This window comes from Acipenser ruthenus, chromosome 39, assembly GCF_902713425.1.
Source record: "Acipenser ruthenus chromosome 39, fAciRut3.2 maternal haplotype, whole genome shotgun sequence".
Lineage (NCBI taxonomy): Eukaryota > Metazoa > Chordata > Actinopteri > Acipenseriformes > Acipenseridae > Acipenser > Acipenser ruthenus.
The window spans coordinates 6,236,600-6,258,996 of NC_081227.1; the positions used below are offsets into that span (position 1 = coordinate 6,236,600).

Here is a 22,397-nt window from a genome sequence, read left to right on the forward strand (position 1 = left end):
CACTCACACTCACACTCACACTCACACACACTGCATTGTAAACACCCTTCATAGACTTGGGGGATCTGTTACAGTGAAGTGTATCTTGAGGGGGTTTGGGGCCGTGTTAGACTAAGATGAGTGCAGATTGAGGAGAGTTGGGGGCTGTGTTACAGTATAGAGGGGTACAGATTGAGGGAGAGTCGGGGGCTCTGTTACAGTATAGAGGGGTACAGATTGAGGGAGAGTCGGGGGCTCTGTTACAGTATAGAGGGGTACAGATTGAGGGAGAGTCGGGGGCTCTGTTACAGTATAGAGGGGTACAGATTGAGGGAGAGTCAGGGGCTCTGTTACAGTATAGAGGGGTACAGATTGAGGGAGAGTCGGGGGGGCTGTGTTATAGTATAGAGGGGTACAGATTGAGGGAGAGTCGGGGGCTCTGTTACAGTATAGAGGGGTACAGATTGAGGGAGAGTCGGGGGCTCTGTTACAGTATAGAGGGGTACAGATTGAGGGAGAGTCGGGGGCTCTGTTACAGTATAGAGGGGTACAGATTGAGGGAGAGTCAGGGGCTCTGTTACAGTATAGAGGGGTACAGATTGAGGGAGAGTCAGGGGGGCTCTGTTACAGTATAGAGGGTTACAGATTGAGGGAGTCGGGGGCTCTGTTACAGTATAGAGGGGTACAGATTGAGGGAGAGTTGGGGGGCCGTGTTACAGTATAGAGGGTACAGATTGAGAGGGAGTTGGTGGCTGTGTTACTACACAGAGGAGTAAAGGATCAGATTGTTTGAGAAAGTGATCCAAGCTCATTCGGACAGGACAGCCTGGCGAAATGAGCCAGTTTGTTTGGATAGTTTGCCCTTCGTCCCCAGCCCAAAATCATTTACCATTCTTTCTGGAATTTCAAACGAGCTCAGCTCACATCGAATAACCAACTGATTTTCATCCACAGTGTGTTCTGGGATAGGTTTACATAATGGTGAACAACAAACACACCGAAGTGATTGCAATCAATCCGCCCCCAGACAGGTTAGCATTCAAACAGGGGAAAAAGAAACGATCCACGTCGGTGTCGATTGCCCAAACCAGCTGAGACCACCTGTCTTTTCCGATCTCTGGTCAATACAATACAGTATTACAGACCTTTGAACCACAAACAGTAAAATGCATTGAATTTAATGCTTTAAGTTAATATATATGTGTCAAAAAAAAAAAATAATAATGTGATCGCTTTTAGGAATACTGTGTAAGGCAGGGGTGGCCAAAGCTGTCTCTTCCACTCCTGGTCTTTGTTCCAACCCTGTTCTAAATTGTTTAATTGAACCAATTGAACCCCAGATCCTGAAGTAGTTAATGACATCGCCTGATAACCCTGGAGTGGAATGAGCCCCCAGGACTGTGACTGGACACCCCTGTTTAAGGATATGCGAAGTAAAACTATACAAATAAAGCATAACCATAAAAATGTTATTCTGGACGGAGTGGAAGGATAAAATGAGTCATCAGATAGACTCGCATCGTGCTTCATAAGCAGGTCAGAAAATAAATAAATAGATAGCAATCTGGAAGTGAGCATTTTAAATTCAAGAGCAGAGTTCCGTTCCGTATGAAGGTTCCAGATGCTGGCAGCTACACTGCTTGCCGAGTATCGATTTTGTTTTCATTGCATCTGAGACGCTGCATTGGAATGGATGCTTTCCATTTAATTCCAATCACATATTTTCACATTTAAAAGTTGAGCCGCTGTTGAAGGATTTTTTTATTCGTTCTTTTTTTTCCCCCAAAGAGAGAGTTTGGCTTCTGCGGAATTTACCCACCAAATCCATTAATAATAAATTAACTAATACTTTTAATAATTGATTGCCCAGCACCTGTCTCTACTCCAGTTTCCAGCTCTATGGGTCAGTGAAAGACAGGCCAGAGCTGACTTACCTGGGTGGATCTCTGCTGCGGTCACTGTAGAGAGACAGAGGCGCCTAATTACCAACAAGGCCATTTTAAGCACCCACTCGCCTTCATGTTGAATCAGTAGTCCTGTACCCTATTGACAATGTGATGGCTTTTTGTTCAAATGTGTGTCTGTCCCTGCTCTAACTCGCTCTGCCTCTCCTCCTTTAGAAGTGTGATTTTTCGCTAATTTCCACTCCTTGCGCTGCTCTCATCCAAAAGCCTTTCCAGGGCCGAGACGAGTCGCCCCATGTGGCTCGCGATCCTTCCAAAGAGGTGCTGGGACAGATTAGGAAGGGCTGTGCAATTAGACCAGTCCCGCTGGTCTCCATTAGCATGTGGACGATTTATTTGTTAGCTCAGAGACTCTGTGGTAAAGAGGTTTATTGCACAATACTAAGCTTGGAGCATTACTCCTCCTTTTTCGAGCGGCTCTGTTCTGGTAGGTGAGCCATTCCCACGATTCGGTGTGGATGCAGCCATAGTTCTGTCTGTGGTGCAGACGTGGGGGAGTGTAATTGAGGTGGCGGGGATGGAAATAAGACTCTGATTGCATAACAGTTTGCTCCGTTTACTAGGAGTTTAATGAGACTGTGTATTAAAACTTGGAATGGATGAAACTGCTATGCAGTAGGAGTCTCATTTCTATCGCTGTGGAGGTGTTCGTGGCAGCTCCTATGCAGTGTTTTTGGCTCAGTTGTAAGTCATTGTAAAGGAGACGAGTGATTTGCACCGATAGAATTCATACTCTTATTGTATGATGCTCTGGATTTACTGTGAGGTTAGCAAGACTCAGAGCAATTTACACAAACGCTTTGCACAAACCAAAGAACTCGCAGAGTCTTTTCAATTGAAATGTATCTAAAGTACAGCTGTCATTTTAATAATTAAATGAGTTTCTATTACCAAGAGAAGCGAACATGCACTGTGTGTTTTTTTTTTTGGTTTCCATAACATTTCGCCTTGTGTTTAATTTATATAAATGGTGGTATAGTGTCATTTTCTGATGAGCTGAACGTACCCCCTGGGTTCCAAGTGATCTCTCAGTAAACCCTGGCAGGGCTCTGCCCTGGGAGCCTGGTTGTTTTCCATCGTGAAGAGGTGCAGAGGGATGGCAGGAGCAGCGCAGGGTAGCTGTGAATCGGCAGGGCCGTGCAGTGGGGTGAGCTGCTGGAGGGCAGGTGGCTAAACAGACAGGCACCGGGCTGTGTGTGTGGGAGGAACAGGTCGCGAAAAGATGAGTCACAATGTAGCGCTAACCTCTGTGTCTCTCTCTCTCTCTTGTTGTCTTTCTTCAAACTAACTAACTCTCATTCTCAGTTGTTCTCTTCCCTCTCCCTCTCCTCGCTCTGTTTTTCTCTATTTGCTTACTCTAGACCACAATGTGCTCTCTATCTCTATCTCTATCTCTATCTCTATCTCTATCTCTGTCTCTATCTCTATCTTTCTATCTCTCTATCTCTATCTCTGTCTGTCTCTCATTCCTTCCTGTTCTCTACCCTCCCTCTCTGATCAAATATGTACTTCTCTTACTACCTACTTATAAACACTGACAGCAGTCAGACCTGCTCCTAACTACCGCTCAATGGACCAACTGTATTTCTACATTATTACTTCACTTTTCTAACGTAGATATTTTTTTCTATGCTTCCGAGGACACTAAACATCCCTCTCTTCTGACACACACACACACACACACACACACACACACACACACACACATAAAAACTCTTCTCCTGGCCTATACAGTTATGCCCTGAAGCATGGGAGGGTTTGTCTGTTAATTAATCATCTCCAGATTATATTTATCCTCCCATTAGCTTTCAGGTCAGTGTCTCGCTAAGTCTGAATGGAGGTGGAAGGAGCACAGTGGCAGATGAGAGAGGGCCATTCCCCTCCAGGTTTAACGGATACAGTTATAGAATGAACTGCTTTGGGGACTGGATGCAGGCTTAATCAGTTCAATTAACCAACTTGGAACAGGCTTGGAACAAAGACCAGGAGTGGGAGGGACAACTCTGGCCACCCCTCCTCTGTAGTTTGGGATGGTTTCCAAATGTAGACACGCCTCATCCTGCTTATGCAAGAGAGGAGCACCCCTTTATCTTACTCATCCGGGACGTGCCCTTCCCTTATTATACGCACACACACACACGCACAATGCACACACACACACACAATGCACACACGCACACACACACACACGCACTCGCACAATGCACACACACGCACACACTCGCACAATGCACACACAAGTCATTAACGCTAAGTGCAAGCTTACTGTTCTGCTAATGATTGCGCAGCAATACAAATTGGGAGGACAAACAATATCCCAGTTGCGTTAAGTCTTCTTTCTTTTATGACATACTGGTTTGCAAGCTGGTTTGCTGCAGTGTTCAATGGTAAAAACACAGAAAAGCATAGTAAAGGATATTAAAAAAAAAAAAATATATATATATATATATATATATATATATAGCCAAATTTAAAAAAAATATGTGTATACGTTTTTTGTCAAAAGAGCCAACTTCCCAACGTTTCAGTATGTTTAACATACCTTTGTCAAGGGAAAGTGTGTTTGAAATACAAACGGTGGAGGTACTTATTGCCTTTTAATCCTGTGGTAAATACACTCAATTATTTCTATTTAATGTGTAAAACCTGGAATGGGTCAATCTGCTTTTACAGGAGGTGTATTTCCATCCCTGAAGTTCATGGCTTGTATCTTCTTCTATCAGAGGCATGTTGCCCGCTCCAGTGAAATGTATTACATGGGCAATTTGCCCACCATGTAAAATCTGTCCCCCGTGCCCGTAAGCTGCAAGTCTTCCTGTTCTTGTAAAGCGCCTGTATGAGCTTGCATTGACCTCCCTTCCCTTCCCCTTTCCTCTCTTGCAGCCGCACAATCCCAGGTGGTCCAAGTGGACGACCGCGTGTCCGGCTTCGTGGGCACAGAAGTGGTCCTGAGCTGCACCTTCTCAAACACCAACCCCAACGTGAAGATCACGCAGGTCACCTGGCAGAAGCTGCTCAATGGCACCAAGCAGAACGTAGCCATCGCCAACCCCACCATGGGCGTGTCCGTGCTGCCGCCGTACAAGGACCGCGTGACCTTCCGCAACCCCGCCGTGGGGTACCGCACCCCCTCCCTGGAGGATGCCACCATCCGCCTGTCCGGCCTGAGGCTGTCCGACGAGGCTGCTTACATCTGCGAGTACGCAACCTTCCCAGCCGGCAACCGGGAGAACCAACTCAACCTCACCGTGCTGGGTAAGTGTGGAGAGAGAGGTCCACTCTTTACATGACATTACGGTGTCTTAGCTCTGGTCGTTTTTACTAGGTATATCTTACAGCAGTGGTACCCAATTCTGGCCCTTGTGATCAATTCCAGTCCAGGTTTTAATCCAAGCAGGTTCTAAGAGGCCATTAACTATTATTATTATTATTATTATTATTATTATTATTATTATTATTATTATTAATTTCTTAGCATACTACTAATTTAGGATCTGCTTGGAATAAAATAGCAACACATTTAAAGATCTAGGTAATTTTGAGGGTTTCAACAGATATATAATCCCTAATACATTTTGGAGTTGAGTTCCAGAGTCCAGGCTCGATTTGAAAAGGCTCCCTGTGAAGAGAGTCTGCCTCTTTGCACAACCATACATTTTACTGCTGTAATTACATAGGCATTGATTCGCTTATATCCCCGCCCTACATTTATTGCTACTTAAACTTTCTTTCGGTATCAGCATGACTTTACAACACCAACCCTGACGGTACGGTTTGACACCCAAAGATCATCAAGGAAATTGCAGAAGGAATCTTTTCAACCTTGCCTCTATTATCAGATGTTTCCATCCATCGTGGCAGTTATCATAAAAACATAAGGACATTCAGCCAGTCAATGCTCATCCGGTTCCTAGTAGCTGATCCCAAAACTTGATCAGTTGTACCAGAAAGGATCCCAGTGATGGCTTGGTAACCCATTCCATACTCACCACTCTCTGTTAAACAGTGTCTCCTACCCAGTATAGTGATACAATCTAAACTAGAAACAAATATAGGGAAAGAAAGGCTGGCTGGTGTTCTGCTAGAGGGTTGCAGGTCCGCCACAGCAGAACAAGAGCTGCTGTCACCACACCACACTTGCTGCTGGAGTGATGTTCGCTTGTAAGAGGCAGGATGGGCACCAATAGGCAAAGCAATGTAATTAATGGTTTGTTAGTTTTCTGCGCAGTTAAACTTGTGCCTTTTAATTACAAACACTGTTGATATTGTACCAGGGCTTTTTGCCATTTGTCATTTCTACATTAACACGCTATTCTTTTGAAGAGTACTCCCGATCGGCACCCCGACAATGATTGACAGGGCCCCTGTAGGGATGGGTAAAGTGGCTGCGTTGACTGACAGCCCCTTCCAGGGATTGATCGTTCCTACCTCATATAGAGACGAACATTCTCTCCAACCCAATTCTGTACAGCGCAGAATGAAGCAACCCACGGGAGCAACCCTTTGAACGTTTCTATTTGTGATTATCTTTTTTTAGCGTTACTTTGAGTTTAACTCAGAAAGATAAAAAGATTTTCAGGGTAGCTGCATGGACTGCTTGTTGACGTCATTATTGCCACCCCCCTCCATGGGTAACCAAGGTAATTAAAATCCCCTAAAGGACACGATATATTCAGTTTTTTTTTTGTTACAAGTTACAGTATCAAACAGATCTCTATTTATCATTGACATGACATGTTGTTAAACAGGTAAGAAACAGCTTGCGTGAAATTTCAGCATCCGTAATAAACTGAACAGATTACTTGGACCCTATTCACAAACCCTTTGGGGCTGTTTAATGAATGTTTTGATGCATTAGATACAGTTTGCTGTTCTAGAGGGGGGTAGAGATTTATTCTCAGCTTTTCAAAGCACAGTTTAACCTCTCGTTTTTATAACACTTTATATAACAGAGAAGCAGAGTGCAGTAAAGACTGGTAATGTCTGCATTCTTCCCTCTGGTGGCAGTGAATGGATGTCTAAACATTGTCTGATAAAGGAAGGAACCTTTTGGTGTGCTTTTAGTTTTGTTCCATTAACTGACCAACGAACGCCCTTTCCCTCCAGCCAAACCCATCACTCGGATGACGCTGACCTCCCCAACTATCACGGCCCAGGCCGGTGAGACCAGTAAGAAGGTAGTGGCCACGTGCGTCTCGTCCAATGGCAAGCCCCCGAGCGTGATCACCTGGGAGACAAAGCTGAAGGGGGAGCCCACCTTCCAGGAGACGCGGAACCCAAATGGCACGGTGACCGTGCACAGCAACTACCTGGTGGTGCCGAGCCGAGAGATCCACCGGCAGCAACTTACCTGCATCGTGAACTACCAAAGCGAGAGGATTACCAACAGCCTCACCCTCAACGTGCTCTGTAATTATTATTATTATTATGATTATTATTATTATGATTATGGTTATTGTTTGTATTGGTATCCATAATCGTATTGGTATTGTTTGTTAGTATTACTATTAGAACATTTCTGGTAGCATTTAATAACCCTATTCCCCTCCCATCTCTACAGATGAGCCTGAAGTGACGATTGAAGGATTTGATGGAAACTGGTACCTGAACCGACAAGACGTCAAGCTCACCTGCAAGTCTGACGCCAACCCCCCAGTCACCGTGTACCAGTGGAAGCTGTGAGTACATGCTACAGGTCATCCCTGACATCATTCATAGACAACAGGGGCAACGGTCAAAGGTAGTCAACTGCACCGTCTGAAATTCACAAAGTGCAGAAAGAAAGTAAACTCTCTCTGCACGCCCCATCCTCTCTCCCCAACACAAAGGTGCTTTATTGAAGTACCAGCTAAACGAAAGCATCACCAAAACCATGACGCACTCCAACAAGAGCAAGAGTATGTAAACTAAGAATTACAAAGGACCCATTCCACACTGTAAAGATTATATCTCTTCAGGTTGTGAAAGATAAAAGTGACTAAGGTAGACAAGTGATGCAAGAATGGAGCTACGTTTGTTTCAGCAGTCCGTGCCTCCCGGCAGGCACACTGTGTATGTGACTGTGTGAGCTTGTTCCCAGACAGCAGAACTACAGCCAGAGTTTATCATGAGCATTCCACTGAAGGAAAGCTGCTTGTTTCAGGGAGTGATTGGAGACAAAGGGTCTCATTCACTAAACAGTGGTAAATGAGCAGAATTACCGCGTGGCAGGGGAAAGCCACACCGTGCAAAAAACTGAACCAGCGCAGCTCTATTCACTAAGCTAATTATATGCACAAATAAGTGAGCTAAATGAGTCATTTGCAAGTTGTCACAACGCGAGGAATTCAGCACGCAGAATTCAACATGTGTAATTATGCATGAGGTTACACACACTGTATTATAGTACACTCGGATATATAGTGAAAAGTGTTGAATTTAAATCAAGGGAAGTAATGTTACAACTTTACAATGCATTAGTAAGACCTCATCTAGAATATTGTGTTCAGTTCTGGTCACCTCGTTACAAAAAGGATATTGCTGCTCTAGAAAGAGTGCAAAGAAGAGCAACCAGAATTATTCCTGTTTTAAAAGGCATGTTGTATGCAGACAGGCTAAAAGAATTGAATCTATTCAGTCTTGAACAAAGAAGACTACGTGGCGATCTGATTCAAGCATTCAGAATTATAAAAGGTATAGACAATGTCGACCCAAGGGACTTTTTTGACCTAAAAAAAGAAACAAGGACCAGGGGTCACAAATGGAGATTAGATAAAAGGGCATTCAGAACAGAAAATAGGAGGCACTTTTTTACACAGAGAATTGTGGGAGTCTGGAACCAACTCCCCAGTAATGTTGTTGAAGCTGACACCCTGGGATCCTTCAAGAAGCTGCTTGATGAGATTCTGTGATCAATAAGCTACTAACAACCAACCAAACAAGCAAGATGATACCAACGTTTGCTGGAAACGAGTCGTTTAAAACGGTCTGTTGTGTTGGCTGCAAAAAAAGTAACAAGCAGACAAAATTGATTTTTTAAAAACAACTTAAAAACAACTTATATATATAATTGTTTTAGTTCATTTTATTCCAAATAAATGTTAGGGTAATGCATACTAGATTTGAACAATGAGATCCCTACGTGTAATGCCGTCTGGAATGAATACCGTGCAGGGGTTAAAAACAATTAGGGGCTCATTATGAGAGCCTTGCAGGCCCGGCCCATTGTGCACCTCAATGAATATTGTGAACCATAATTGCAGATGATTACCAGGTCCATCCACCTTCCCGTGTTTAAACACGTCTCTTCAAAGGACCATAGGCAGCAAGGTTTTCAAGGTGCAAGTAAAGACTTGATGTTTTTACCATGGTGAAACACAGCACTCCCAGCCCACACGCTCGCCCTTGCACCTGGAATCGGGTTGCTTTGTGTAAACTTGTCTTCAGAGCAGCTTTTAAAATGACACTTTCAGTGCTTTCCTTGCCGTAGAGTATCTGTGCTAATGTCACTTTTTAGATAAATAATATCATAACGCTCATGTTTTCCTGCAAGCGTGATGACACAGTGATCTTGAACGGTAGTCATTTATACAGGAAGGAAAACAAATCCTGCATCCTTACTTACACAACCAACCACCCACACCCCCCCCCCCCCCCCACACGCACACACACACGTTTGCTTATATTATGTATTAGGACTATGGTGTAGATGTAAGCTTAAGTAAATACTGCATTGAAAATGCCCTCTTTTGTGTTTGAATTATATATTTAAAAATCACTGGGACATGGCGAAGGCAGTTTTTTTTTCTGGTTTTCCTTGCCTACGCAAACACAAACACAAACGCACACTCCTAGACACGTAGACCACAGTTAACAAACATGTCCAGGTACACAACTGATCGTACACGCAAAGCAACATGCTGGTGCTGCGAAGAGAGGTGAGGAGGCCAGGCAGCAGGCTGATCGGAATCATGGAAATGAGGAATACATCCTGACGCTGCCTCTGGGCTGCTCATTAAGAAGAGACGGATTAAATGTGGGGCTGTCAGCCTGCAGTCAAACACACACACACACACACACACACACACACACACAGGGTAGCATCATTCAGGAGATCAGGAAACACATGGTGCATAAAATATCACGATTTTCACTGCTTTCCAAAGCTGTTTTGAGTGTTTAGACTGGTGCCCGTTATTAAAAAGCAGGATGACAATTAGTCATTCAAGATTAAACTTATTCTTAATTGCATTGTAATTTCTATGCCCAGTTCACCCAATTTTACCTTGTAATAAAAGCTTTAGGGATTTTAAAAGGTTGGGTATTCATTTAAACCTTTATTGTCTGTTATTAAAACACAAGCACATCTGCAAGCCGCCCCCCCCCCCCCATACCTAGTCCTTAAATAATAACTCTTTCCGTCGTCTTTATCTTTCAATGCAGTGAAGTGTAACCCTCTCGCTGTGTCTCTGCGTTGCAGGCTCAATGGTACGATGCCCGTCAACGTGGAGGTCCTCAACAGCACCCTGTTCTTCAAGGGGCCCGTGACGAGTGACTTGGCCGGAACATACGTGTGCGAGGCTGCCAACGTGATCGGGACACGCTCCGGGCTTGTGGAGGTCAACGTCACAGGTAGGTCATGAGGCTCTTCTTTCAAAATCCTCTCTCATCGAGCAACCGGATTCAACCCGAGACCCAAGAGCTGAAGGGAGTGCGTTTTTATCATTAATCGACCCCGTAGTTTCCCCCATAGATGATCGTGGTGTTAAAGCCACTTTGTTTCTCAGCTCACAGCTTTGAGTTCACTGCTATAGATAAGAGCCGGGACTGGCTATGAATCCTTATGTTCTGTGAAGGTCATATAGTAAAGTCATCTACCAGACTCTCCTTAACTTTAGTTTGTCACAGCCAACAAATCAAACGCAACACTCTCCACAGTATCCGCTCTCTCGCGCTCTCCCCCTCTCGCTCTCTCCCCCTCTCGCTCTCTCCCCCTCTCGCTCTCTCCCCCTCTCGCTCTCTCCCCCTCTCACTCGCTCACTGTCTCTCGCTCTCGCTCTCTTGCTCTCGCTCTCTCTTGCTCTCTCTGTCTCTCTCGCTGTCTCGCTCTTGCTCTCTCTCTCCGTCTCTCTCGCTGTCTCTTGCTCTCTCCCTCTCGCTCTCGCTCTCTCTTGCTCTCGCCCTCCACATAGCAGTGTTCTGTCCCCTGGAGCTTGACTGAAGTCTGTGGATCGCAGGGGCTCTTGTCACTGTGAGACTCTGCCCTGTGATATCTCCAGTGTCTGAAATTCAGAAGAGTTGCTGCAGTTTCCCAATGAGAGATCAGCTCTCCCCACTCTGGTTGAATACCTTTTGCTCATTTTGTTTTATTTTTACTGCAGAAAGCCAGACCAAAACTGATCCTGGTGTTATCCTTTTGTTTAAATCTCTGTATTCAGTCAATCTCTTCAGGGATTTCTATTAAGGGCAGTGAAGCACACACACAGGTAGTACCCACATAAACACACACAAACACACATAGTGGACATGCACGCTCACACACACACACACACACTCACACACAGTTGCTCAACAGTTGTGGTCTGGCTTCACAGGTGTGCAGTTGCAGTTCCCTTGGTTTTTGGGTTTGGTGATTTTTTTTTTTTTTAAGCTAATGCCTCTGCAGTGGTTTTTCTATCCTTTCTGTTCTGTTCATAAATCAGGTTTCAATCTGGTGTCGGCTTGACCACTTATTTTCTGCTCTTGCTACATATCTGTTGTTTCCAATCTCTGGGATCCATGCAGTTCCACCCTTAGACTGTGTCAGACAGTCTGAGGGGAAGATAGAGCTGTCCGGCCAGCCTAGGGGCTTTTCTAGTTGGTTAGATTACGAAAAATTCTGTCCAAAATAAGCGTGTAAACATAGCTTTTATAGATAAACAAATATTGACTTGGTCAAACTAGTGTTATAGTTGAAAACTACCGTTGATTAAACAATTCACGCCGTTTCATAGCCAATCCGAGGCCCGCAATATAAAAACAGTATTACCTCTCGCATGGGCTAACGGATTCTTCTGTGTGCTTAGTTTCCACTTCACCAAATACTGCAATTGCAAGTTTCTGAATTGCTTCTGATTCGACTGTGGCTCAAGTTTGCAACAATCTTGTCTCAGGCCTCAGGGTTCAAACCTCCAGGACTACAACAAAGTAACGAGTCCTTGTCTCAATCACAAAACAAGCAGAACAGAAATAAACCTTTTCTCTTTGGCTGTGTTGCCATACGAAGGGTTTTTATATATAAAAGGCTGGCTTGAGATGATTGCTAATGAGAATGAGAAATGGTGAACTGTAATCCGTTCCTCAAATCCTATTAAAGTTCAAATGAAGTAGGTAGTCTGCCTGGTCTACTGCATGACGTTGCGTTACAAATAGTTTTTTCTCATAAAGCCCAGCTTTGGGTAGGCGTACCGTTTGTAGAATTGTAGAACAGTAGAATATGTTTCTGCTGGGCTAAGATAGCAGGGCTCAATTTTGTTAGCATTTAATAATCTTTTACGGCTGCAGTGTAATCTTTGTTGATGAGATTGGTGGAAGGCCATCAGTGGTTTGGCCGGCACTACACAGTGATGCTTAGTTATACTCTGATGGGATTACTTTTCCACCCCCATGAACTTCTGCACTTGGGCCAAAACACTGTGCTTTACCATATAGTAGATGGAGTGTGCTGGCCACTATTGCAGAATGCTGGGCTTGGATCCAGGTCCTGTCACTCACCCTGAGTGATTCACTGTCAATGTAGTTCAATCCAATCCTGCAGCAGATGCATAAAACGCTCAATTGAAAAAGTCAGTCATAATAAGGTAAAAAAAAAAGCCTTTACAGAAATACGTTCATTAAACAAGGGACTTTAAAAAAAACAGATGTAAAGACCGGAGGGCAGATATTGTGCCAGCTGCATTGCACAAACATTCAAATATCAGGTATCAGTGGGCTTGGTAGCCCAGATCAGCCATGTCTACAATGGAATAGGAGTGGATGTCGTTTTGCTCCCTGTGTGCTGTATATGTCAGAGTCAGTGTGTGTGTGTATCTGAATATGTGTAAGTGTGTGTATCTCTGTGTGTGTGTGTGTGTGTGTGTGTGTATCTCAGTGTGTGTGTATCTCAGTGTGTATGTGCAAGTGTTTGTATCTCAGTCTGTATATCTCTGTGTGTATTTGTAAGTGTGTGTGTGTGTGTGTATGTGTATGTGTAAGTGTGTGTGTATATCTGCTAAGAAATAAAATATCTCAGTGTGTGTATCTCAGTGTGTGTGTGTGTGTGTGTGTGTGTGTGTGTGTGTGTGTGTGTGGTCACAAACAGATTAAATAAGGTGGGAATGAACAGCAGACTCCCTCCATCAATACATTCACGTTTGCAGTTCAAACTAGTCTCCGATAATATTAATTAGCTCGCCATTAAGAGTTTAATTAGCATTAAATTAACGCTGTGTACTTCAAAGAACCTTTGCTTACTGCTGGACGAAATGCTTAATTAAATATCTATATTTGTAAATTAATTCAGGCTTATTTTGGTTAAAGAAAGTGTGGCAATCAATCTAATACTGTAAAATTTCAATTAAACACCTCTGCCATTCATTTACAATATGCTCCAGCAGACCCGGTGCGTATTGGAGACCGGCGATTATTTGAGACCCGGGGTTTATATTAGATCTCTAGCTTCACATGCTTCATGCGGTCATTGAGAAGCTGCTAACACACAACCCTGTAATCTAATTATCAGTAAGGTTGTTGCTGCTGTGTGTGATGTATTAAGGGGTTCGCTGGTTTGTTCTCTTATAATTCAATCAAGGTGCTACCGATGATAAGCTGTATCTAAAATGCATTGTATTTATTTCTTGCTCAGGATCCAATACAGTTCGAGTCTTTTGTAAATGATCTTGATATTGACAGATTGCGGATGAGATTCAGTATTAGCGGTCTTAACCCGCACTGTAGAGGACTGCTGAATCAATTCGCAGGATTGGAGATATTCATGCAGTAAGAGTTCAAGCAAAGATGAATAGATTTGTTTTTATAATGTTTCTTGACTGACTGACTGACTTGGGAAATGCATTGATTTAAAACAACTGCACTGATCCAGCACCTGAACCCGCAGTGCTTAAAATGCATTGCTATTCTACAACTGCCTGTACAGATAACGATTACAAAAATAAAATAACTTGAAATCCTGATCTATTTAAAGGGTTCATATTTTGTGAACCTCAAAAATGGCAGCTGCCTAACACCACCATCTCTTTTCTCCTGCCCCTAAGCACATGTGCTCACTCAGCACTGACCCCTCATTATCCCACTGTAACTAACCCCTCTGATCCACTCGGCATCCCTCTCTCTGCACCTCCGCTCCAGAGGGTGGCAGGAGGTGGTGGCAGTGGTTCAAAAGCCTTCGAGCTCAAGGATTGGAAGGAAGGCTGTTTTACCTTGTTGGCAGAGCTGAAGAATTGGGAGTTAAGCTGTGTTGATACAGAGAAAGCAGGGTGGTCCTTTAATAAGAAGTTAAGGCATAGAGAAAGGGCACATGCAGCCAAGGACTCTCTGTGGGAGGCTTGGTTTAAATGGAGTCCACTCCTCCAGCCTGCTGTCAGGAGAGTGGAGAAGCTGATGGGCAGGAAGCTTAACTGGCTGCAGTCCCGGGAAAGTCTTCAATTGGTAAAGGCTGCTGGGATGGGGGCCTTTGTGGAAGCCCTGGCCAGCAACATTAAGCATCTAACAGTCTCCTCTCCAGGGCTGCTTTGTGGATTTTAGTTCATTTAAAAATGAGAGAATGTGGGAGTTAGTAAGACAAGTGTGTATTTCTTGTTGCTTTTTCCCAAAAGCCATTTTAAAGTCTCCCATTATTAAAGACAAAAAGTTAAAACAGAAGCTGAGAGAGGCATCTCAGTGAAGGTATTACTGCAAACAATGCAAGAGAGAGGAGATGAGGGGATGGGAAGAGAGGGACTGAAGTAAGGAGGGGAGAAAGAGGGGGGAACCGGGAAGAGTGAGATGAAGAGAAGCGAGGGAAGGAAAAAGAGCAGGAGAGGGAAAAGAGGCGATGAAGAGAGGGAGAGAGAGCGAGAGCACAGGAAGATATCGATCTGGGTGCTGAACACTGTCGTGATGAATGTGTTTATTCATGAGTGCAGGCTCTGTGTTGGAGTGGGACGGAGAGTGTAACTCTAATCATTGAATAGATGTGTTGCTTAAGAGACAGAGCTGGGGCCAGGGTACCTGTAACAAGGCTTTACAAGACAGACTTGTACATTGAGAGGCAGGGCGCCCTTTGTAAAATGCAGTGTAGCAGTGTTTGTAGCACTACAGGTGTGCAGTAAACTTGGGTCCTTATTACCCATCTGCAAAGATGCATACTCCAGTGGCAGGGTTATAGTGGAGCAGAATATTATTTTGTAATACAGCGAAACCTGAATTAACCGGTCATCAAAGGAGCAATTATGGTGGCATCCGCTTGCAGGAAAGAAATCCTGTGTTGAAACAGCGCAGTAGACCCAGATCTAGGGGCTCAATGGATAAAAAGAGTCCTTGTGAGAGTTTTATAATGATATCTGTGCTTTAACTGTGTGCTGCTTTCAAAAGCGCTTGCAATACTGGACTCTTATTTCAACAGCGTTCAATACCAAAACTACTGTATAAATGACCTCCATGGTATTCATGGTGGAAGATGGAAAGTAACACTTGATAGATACTCCTCACAATGCGCAGATTTTTCATTTTGTAACTAGGGTCTGCTTAGACGGCAGCTCGACTAGATTCTTTGCAACGCCGCTCTAAATGAAACTGATTTCATAATCATGTTGTCATTGTGAGCCAATGAGAGCTTCAGAATACATGCAGGGGGTCGCTTGCAGTGGACCTGCAGAGTTCCGAACCCCTTGGGAATGGAGCCTGCTCATAAGTCTGAAATGTCTTTAACTCTGAACAATGAGTTTTCAGTGGGTTTAATAAATGTGTACACCTGCTATCTACAGCGCAGTAATAGGCATGTGGTTATGGTTCTAAAGTCTTTAAAATGGTACCAGCCATGGAAAAAGGCTCAATTTGAGCTGCCATTGAAATTGTAACTGTAGCAGAACCACAGATTTAGACTTCCTGGGTTAGCGTAGTGCAGCTTGCTCAGTCATTCAGCCCCCTTTGGCTTGAAACAAACCCTGTGCTTTTGTTTAAAACCAAAAGGCTCCTCGTAAAATTGCCCATACTTGCTTTGAAATCTGCCTCGCCATTGTCCTGGACACATTTGTTGGTACAGTAATTATGTCGCCTTCATGACCCCCCCCCCCCCCCCAATCCCAGCTCAGTCACAGCATGAGAGAGCCAGTCCTTTCTTTGCAAATGTAGGGTAGGCAGTGGCCTTGTGCGGGGGCTAGGGAGTGGAGGATGCATTATACCACAAGGACAGTCGGAGGGACTATGAAGGGATGAGACAGGACAAGCAGACCTCCATCCTCCCAGCCAGCAGCAGCCCCAGGAAATCACATTGCAGTCTGGCGTGCTTTCAAAACATCTCCTACTCTCTGAGTTATATATGATGCTGCTTCTGGTAATTATGATCATCGATTTATTGCTCACTTCTACCAAGCGAAAGAAAATGCTTCAAAATGACAAACTGTAAAACGATTAGGAATAATATAATAGGACTGGAAATGACTTTTCCTTCACTTGAATGAGAAACCTTTGTTTCGTTATTACCATAGATTGAGCGAAGGCATTACCAGACATGACTAAGAGTAAAATAAAGCAGTGAAATATTACTTACATCTCCTAAACCAATTACCAGAAGTGGGAAAGCGAAGAAATATATCGAGTTACATTTGATTAGAATTAGAAAGGAACATTCTCTTTCTAGGATTACGCAATTCTGTGAATGAGGGAGTTCTCCGTTTGTTCTTTCTCCTTACTCCCTTGCCTCTCTCTCTCTGTATCACCTGTAGCAGCACAGGTCTCTGGCTGTAATAAAAGCAGATATCTCTCCTTGTTTCTCGACGGCTCCCTGGTGTTTAGCCAGCTGGCAGGTAGAGCCGGGGTGTTTGTCAAGCAGTTCTGCAGCAGTGCAGCTGGAACGGACTTGCCCTGTGAAAAAACAAGGGTCACCTTTACTGTAAACACAGCAGCCCGAGGCATCTGCACTGACAGTAATGATTAAGATCCAGTTAAGATCTCCTGCTTCTGCAGAAATAAGAAATAAAGAAACAAACATGTCAGACCGAGCCTCCTGGAGCCGGTTGTTGCTTTTTCAAAAAACATTTTTTGTTTGTTTGTTTCTCTGTGTACCTAACCCCCCCCCCCCACACCACCACCACCCGCACCCCAGAAAACTACAGCTGAAGGTTAAAGCTGTAAACACTATTAAAAGTTAATAATTCCCAAATGAAATAGCAGCCGACAGGAGAGGCGGCTGTTTTGATTTCTGTGTTTTACAGCCTTGTTTAGACCCCTTCGATTGGAGTTGGAGCCTTGTACTGCTCTGCTTATCTTATATTAATGTCCCTATACCTGCTGCATTGTATACAAACTGCTCAAGGTTACTTCGCTCTGTCTGCGTGTTCTCAGGGAGTGGAGCGCCTTTGTTATCCAGAGTGTTATCAGACTTGTTTTACAACTCTTGTTAGATACTGTATCTAGAGGGCCACAGCAGTAGCCATTTCTATAATAAACTTGAACCCTGTGCTGTCTCTTTTTGCCTTTAAACCAAGCCACTCAATTTTCCACCTGATAGATAAATAAGTTTGTATACTTATAGTATTAGACCATCTTTTCCCTGCTAATTCTGATTTCAAATTGATCGATGATTCAGGGATAAACACATATTTTAACCCCCAAGCACCAGGAATGATTCTGCACTGCATTGTACCGATCCCTGTGAAACCACATGTACAAACACATACACTCCTTAAAAAAAATAAAATAAAAACAAGTTCAGAACAGTGCGTGCAGGGGGTGCCGCAGATTAATGCCATTCTATCACTTCAGCTGCCTTGAGACAGACAGCGGCGTGCTGGCTAATAAACTAAGGGGCCAGTTTCGGTTATTCATCTACCATATCGGCACTCATAACTGCAGTTAGCTTACCCCTATCCCATTTGTCCATTGAGATAATTTACCTAATAGAAATACCTGCCCCAACCTGCATCTCCCTTTCTCACTTCCTTTCAGTCTTTCTTCCTTTGTCTTCCCCCTCCCACCCTCTCTCTCTCTCTCGCTCTCTCGCTCTCTCTCTCTCTCCCACCCTCTCTCTCTCTCTCTCTCTCTCTCTCTCTCTCTCTCTCTCTCTCTCTCTCTCTCTCTCTCTCTCTCTCTCTCTCTCTGCTCCACTCAAAGTGATTAACAGTCTGGAGAGAGAGAGAGGAAAGCTTGGCTGCACTAGCACCCTTCTGCTACCTCCCCTCGTGCTCTTCACACCTCGCAATCTAATTTTGTTCATGTCAGTCAGCAGGCTGTAGAACGTTTAGAACTGAGTTATTGGGAGGGAAGCAGTGTGGCTGTAGTGGTAATCTGAGAGACTGGGAGGGAGGGAGGCAGTGTGGCTATAGTGGTAATCTGAGAGACTGGGAGGGAGGGAGGCAGTGTGGCTGTAGTGGTAATCTGAGAGACTGGGAGGGAGGGAGGCAGTGTGGCTGTAGTGGTAATCTGAGAGACTGGGAGGGAGGGAGGCAGTGTGGCTGTAGTGGTAATCTGAGAGACTGGGAGGGAGGGAGGCAGTGTGGCTGTAGTGGTTAGAGCTGAGAGACTGGGAGGGAGGGAAGCAGTGTGGCTGTAGTGGTGAGAGCTGAGAGACTGGGAGGGAGGGAGGCAGTGTGGCTGTAGTGGTGAGAGCTGAGAGACTGGGAGGGAGGGAGGCAGTGTGGCTGTAGTGGTTAGAGCTGAGAGACTGGGAGGGAGGGAGGCAGTGTGGCTGTAGTGGTGAGAGCTGAGAGACTGGGAGGGAGGGAGGCAGTGTGGCTGTAGTGGTGAGAGCTGAGAGACTGGGAGGGAGGGAGGCAGTGTGGCTGTAGTGGTTAGAGCTGAGAGACTGGGAGGGAGGGAGGCAGTGTGGCTGTAGTGGTAATATGAGAGACTAGGAGGGAGGGAGGCAGTCTGGCTGTAGTGGTTAGAGCTGAGAGACTGGGAGGGAGGGAGGCAGTGTGGCTGTAGTGGTTAGAGCTGAGAGACTGGGAGGGAGGGAGGCAGTGTGGCTGTAGTGGTGAGAGCTGAGAGACTGGGAGGGAGGGAGGCAGTGTGGCTGTAGTGGTGAGAGCTGAGAGACTGGGAGGGAGGGAGGCAGTGTGGCTGTAGTGGTTAGAGCTGAGAGACTGGGAGGGAGGGAGGCAGTGTGGCTGTAGTGGTAATATGAGAGACTAGGAAGGAGGGAGGCAGTGTGGCTGTAGTGGTTAGAGCTGAGAGACTGGGAGGGAGGGAGGCAGTGTGGCTGTAGTGGTGAGAGCTGAGAGACTGGGAGGGAGGGAGGCAGTGTGGCTGTAGTGGTGAGAGCTGAGAGACTGGGAGGGAGGGAGGCAGTGTGGCTGTAGTGGTTAGAGCTGAGTGACTGGGAGGGAGGGAGGCAGTGTGGCTGTAGTGGTTAGAGCTGAGGGACTGGGAGGGAAGGAGGCAGTGTGGCTGTAGTGGTGAGAGCTGAGAGACTGGGAGGGAGGGAGGCAGTGTGGCTGTAGTGGTTAGAGCTGAGGGACTGGGAGGGAGGGAGGCAGTGTGGCTGTAGTGGTGAGAGCTGAGAGACTGGGAGGGAGGGAGGCAGTGTGGCTGTAGTGGTTAGAGCTGAGAGACTGGGAGGGAGGGAGGCAGTCTGGCTGTAGTGGTTAGAGCTGAGAGACTGGGAGAGAGGGAGGCAGTGTGGCTGTAGTGGTGAGAGCTGAGAGACTGGGAGGGAGGGAGGCAATGTGGCTGTAGTGGTTAGAGCTGAGGGACTGGGAGCGAGGGAGGCAGTGTGGCTGTAGTGGTTAGAGCGGAGAGACTGGGAGGGAGGGAGGCAGTGTGGCTGTAGTGGTGAGAGCTGAGAGACTGGGAGGGAGGGAGGCAGTGTGGCTGTAGTGGTTAGAGCGGAGAGACTGGGAGGGAGGGAGGCAGTGTGGCTGTAGTGGTTAGAGCTGAGAGACTCGTGGCCTTGTCGTTTAAAGCTGAAGAATGGCGAGGTGAGCAGTTTGGTCCAGTGCTTGGAGCTGATGAATTGTGTGGCATGTAGGCTGGTGGTTTGAGCTTAAAAAAAAATAATTAAAAAGCCTACATGTTCATTAAACATTTACTTAGCCTTAACGCTGCCAGAAACACCTTTTACTTATAAACAATTACTGTCTTGATATACAGTGTGGGCATTAAAAGAACTGGAAGTGAAGCCAGGTGTGCATTGCATTAACTTCCCGCTGCATTAAAAACTCATCACTGAAGTCTTCCAGTCATCTTTAATAGCCTGTTTTAATCGAAATATTATTTTGTTATGTATTCAGTGATTAAAGTGAATCTGGGGCAGACTGTCTATTTACTTGCTCTCAGTGGAAGCAGCTTTCTTTTTGAATGCGTGCCTGGATTAAAGCTGGATCTGAAACTGCACTAAATCTTTACGAGGCTCCCTCGGTGAAGTGTTGAATTTAAATCAAGGGAAGTAGTGTTAAAACTTTACAATATAGAATATTGTGTTCAGTTCTGGTCACCTCGCTACAAAAAAGATATTGCTGCTCTAGAAAGAGTGCAAAGAAGAGCAACCAGAATTATTCCAGCCTTTAAAGGCATGTCATATGCAGACAGGCTTAAATAATTGAATCTATTCAGTCTTGAACAAAGAAGACTACGTGGCGATCTGATTCAAACATTCAAAATCCTAAAATGTATGACAATGTCGACCCAAGGGACTTTTTCGACCTAAAAAAAGAAACAAGGACCAGGGGTCACAAATGGAGATTAGATAAAGGGGCATTCAGAACAGAAAATAGGGTGCAAATAGGGTGGGATCCTTCGAGAAGCTGCTTGATGAGATTCTGGAATCAATAAGCTACTAACAACCAAACGAGCAAGATGGGATGAATGGCCTCCTCTCGTTTGTAAACTTTCTTATGTTCTTAAAGAAATGTGTTTCTTTAGAAGCAAGATCTATCTTCTTTGTAAAGCCTGGTGTTCAAAGTTTTGAAAAACAAAAAGCAGAGATTTATGAGAGATGCCCAAGGCAGGCATTTGTGTCATTCGGGAAATCAGTTAGCTCAGGTTCAGTGTTGCAGATGGTTTCATTACCATCTTGGCCAACATGTGCATTGAGGATTTGCTGAAATAAAATAGAATAGAGAATACTTAAACATTGAGTTGCAAGATTAATGTTCTTTTTATGACAAGTTTTTGCTTGTTCTTTTTATTTCTCAGTCAGTATTTGTATTAATTCATGCTGCCCACAGCCACTTGGAAATTCTCACTGTGGAGCTGTGATAATGGCCCCTGCATCCAGAAGTGTACCCAGCGTGGCTCACCAAAGAGAAAGGTGTTAAAGTTAAACAAGAACTGTAGGGGTGTTAATCATTGAAGGGTTCGTTAAAGATCTTTCCACTGTCAGAAATATTACATTAGTCTCGCCATGGGAGACGACTCGACTTCAAGTCAATCACAGAGGAGCTCAGTCAAAGAAGATCAGAAAAATGAATCCAGAATCTGAGTCATCTTTGATAACATATGACGGATGAGAAGACTTTCATTCGTGTTCCTCTTTGGCATGGAAAAGTACAGCTGAGCAGGTCGTCTCTCCGAGGCTGGGAAGGGGCTAATGAGAGCGTTGCAGTCTGCGTCCATTAGAATGGTGAGAACTGAGGTTCTGATGCCATGGCGATCTCCCTGGAGATGAGCCGAGATTGGCCTGTCCCAGGTTTCAGTCTGAGCTCTGTTGCCATTGCGACTTTCAAGGAGAGAGGGAGAGGAAGTGAACTGTACCTGCAGAGATGCACACAGGGCCGTGAAAAGGCTTTTGAAATATTTCTAGAGTGTAAAAGGCAGCTGAGTTGTGTGGAATATATATAAAAGAAAAAAAAAAAAAAGATTTGCATTGACTGAGAGCTGCATACTTTTAAACTCTGCAAACAGTACTGCTGTAGTGTGAAGGTTTATTATAAAGTCAGTTGGCCACTTTGCAATGCTAATGTGGTTATTTAAACTCTCTGTTTTTTTTTTTTTAATGGAGCCCTTCCCTAACACACATGGTGTCTCATTAAACAGTTACCGGTAACGCAATGACAGAGACTGCACAAGGACCGCATTCTCCAGCGGTGGAAGTCCTAGACTCTTCTTGCCAAGTTTCATTAATGTGCTAAATTGTTTAAATATAAAAGCAGCATCAGTCATGTATTGTGAATAGCTGGTCACATATCGAGGTGGAGTTGTCAAGTTGGGTGTTTTGAACATTTTAAACAGGGAATGCGAGTTCTATAAGTCAAAACAGCACCAGGAGAAGTGTCTTGAGTTACTTCGACTTGGTTGGTATTT

General features: G+C 44.8%; 1 protein-coding gene across 9 annotated transcripts in view; it reads left to right on the top strand.

The window, feature by feature from the left end:
- Nucleotides 1-22,397, top strand: part of LOC117966668 (nectin-1-like) — a 147,340-nt gene that overhangs the window by 47,830 nt on the left and 77,113 nt on the right. For all 9 annotated transcript variants that reach the window (XR_009311110.1, XR_009311112.1, XM_034913209.2 and 6 more), the window contains exons 2-5: nt 4,827-5,198; nt 7,050-7,352; nt 7,504-7,621; nt 10,402-10,553. Coding sequence is in view for 7 of the 9 variants with exons in the window: in XM_034913209.2 (XP_034769100.2) it covers nt 4,827-5,198; nt 7,050-7,352; nt 7,504-7,621; nt 10,402-10,553 (945 nt within the window). In the remaining 2 variants the exon portion in view is untranslated. The remainder of the gene's footprint in view (nt 1-4,826; nt 5,199-7,049; nt 7,353-7,503; nt 7,622-10,401; nt 10,554-22,397) is intronic.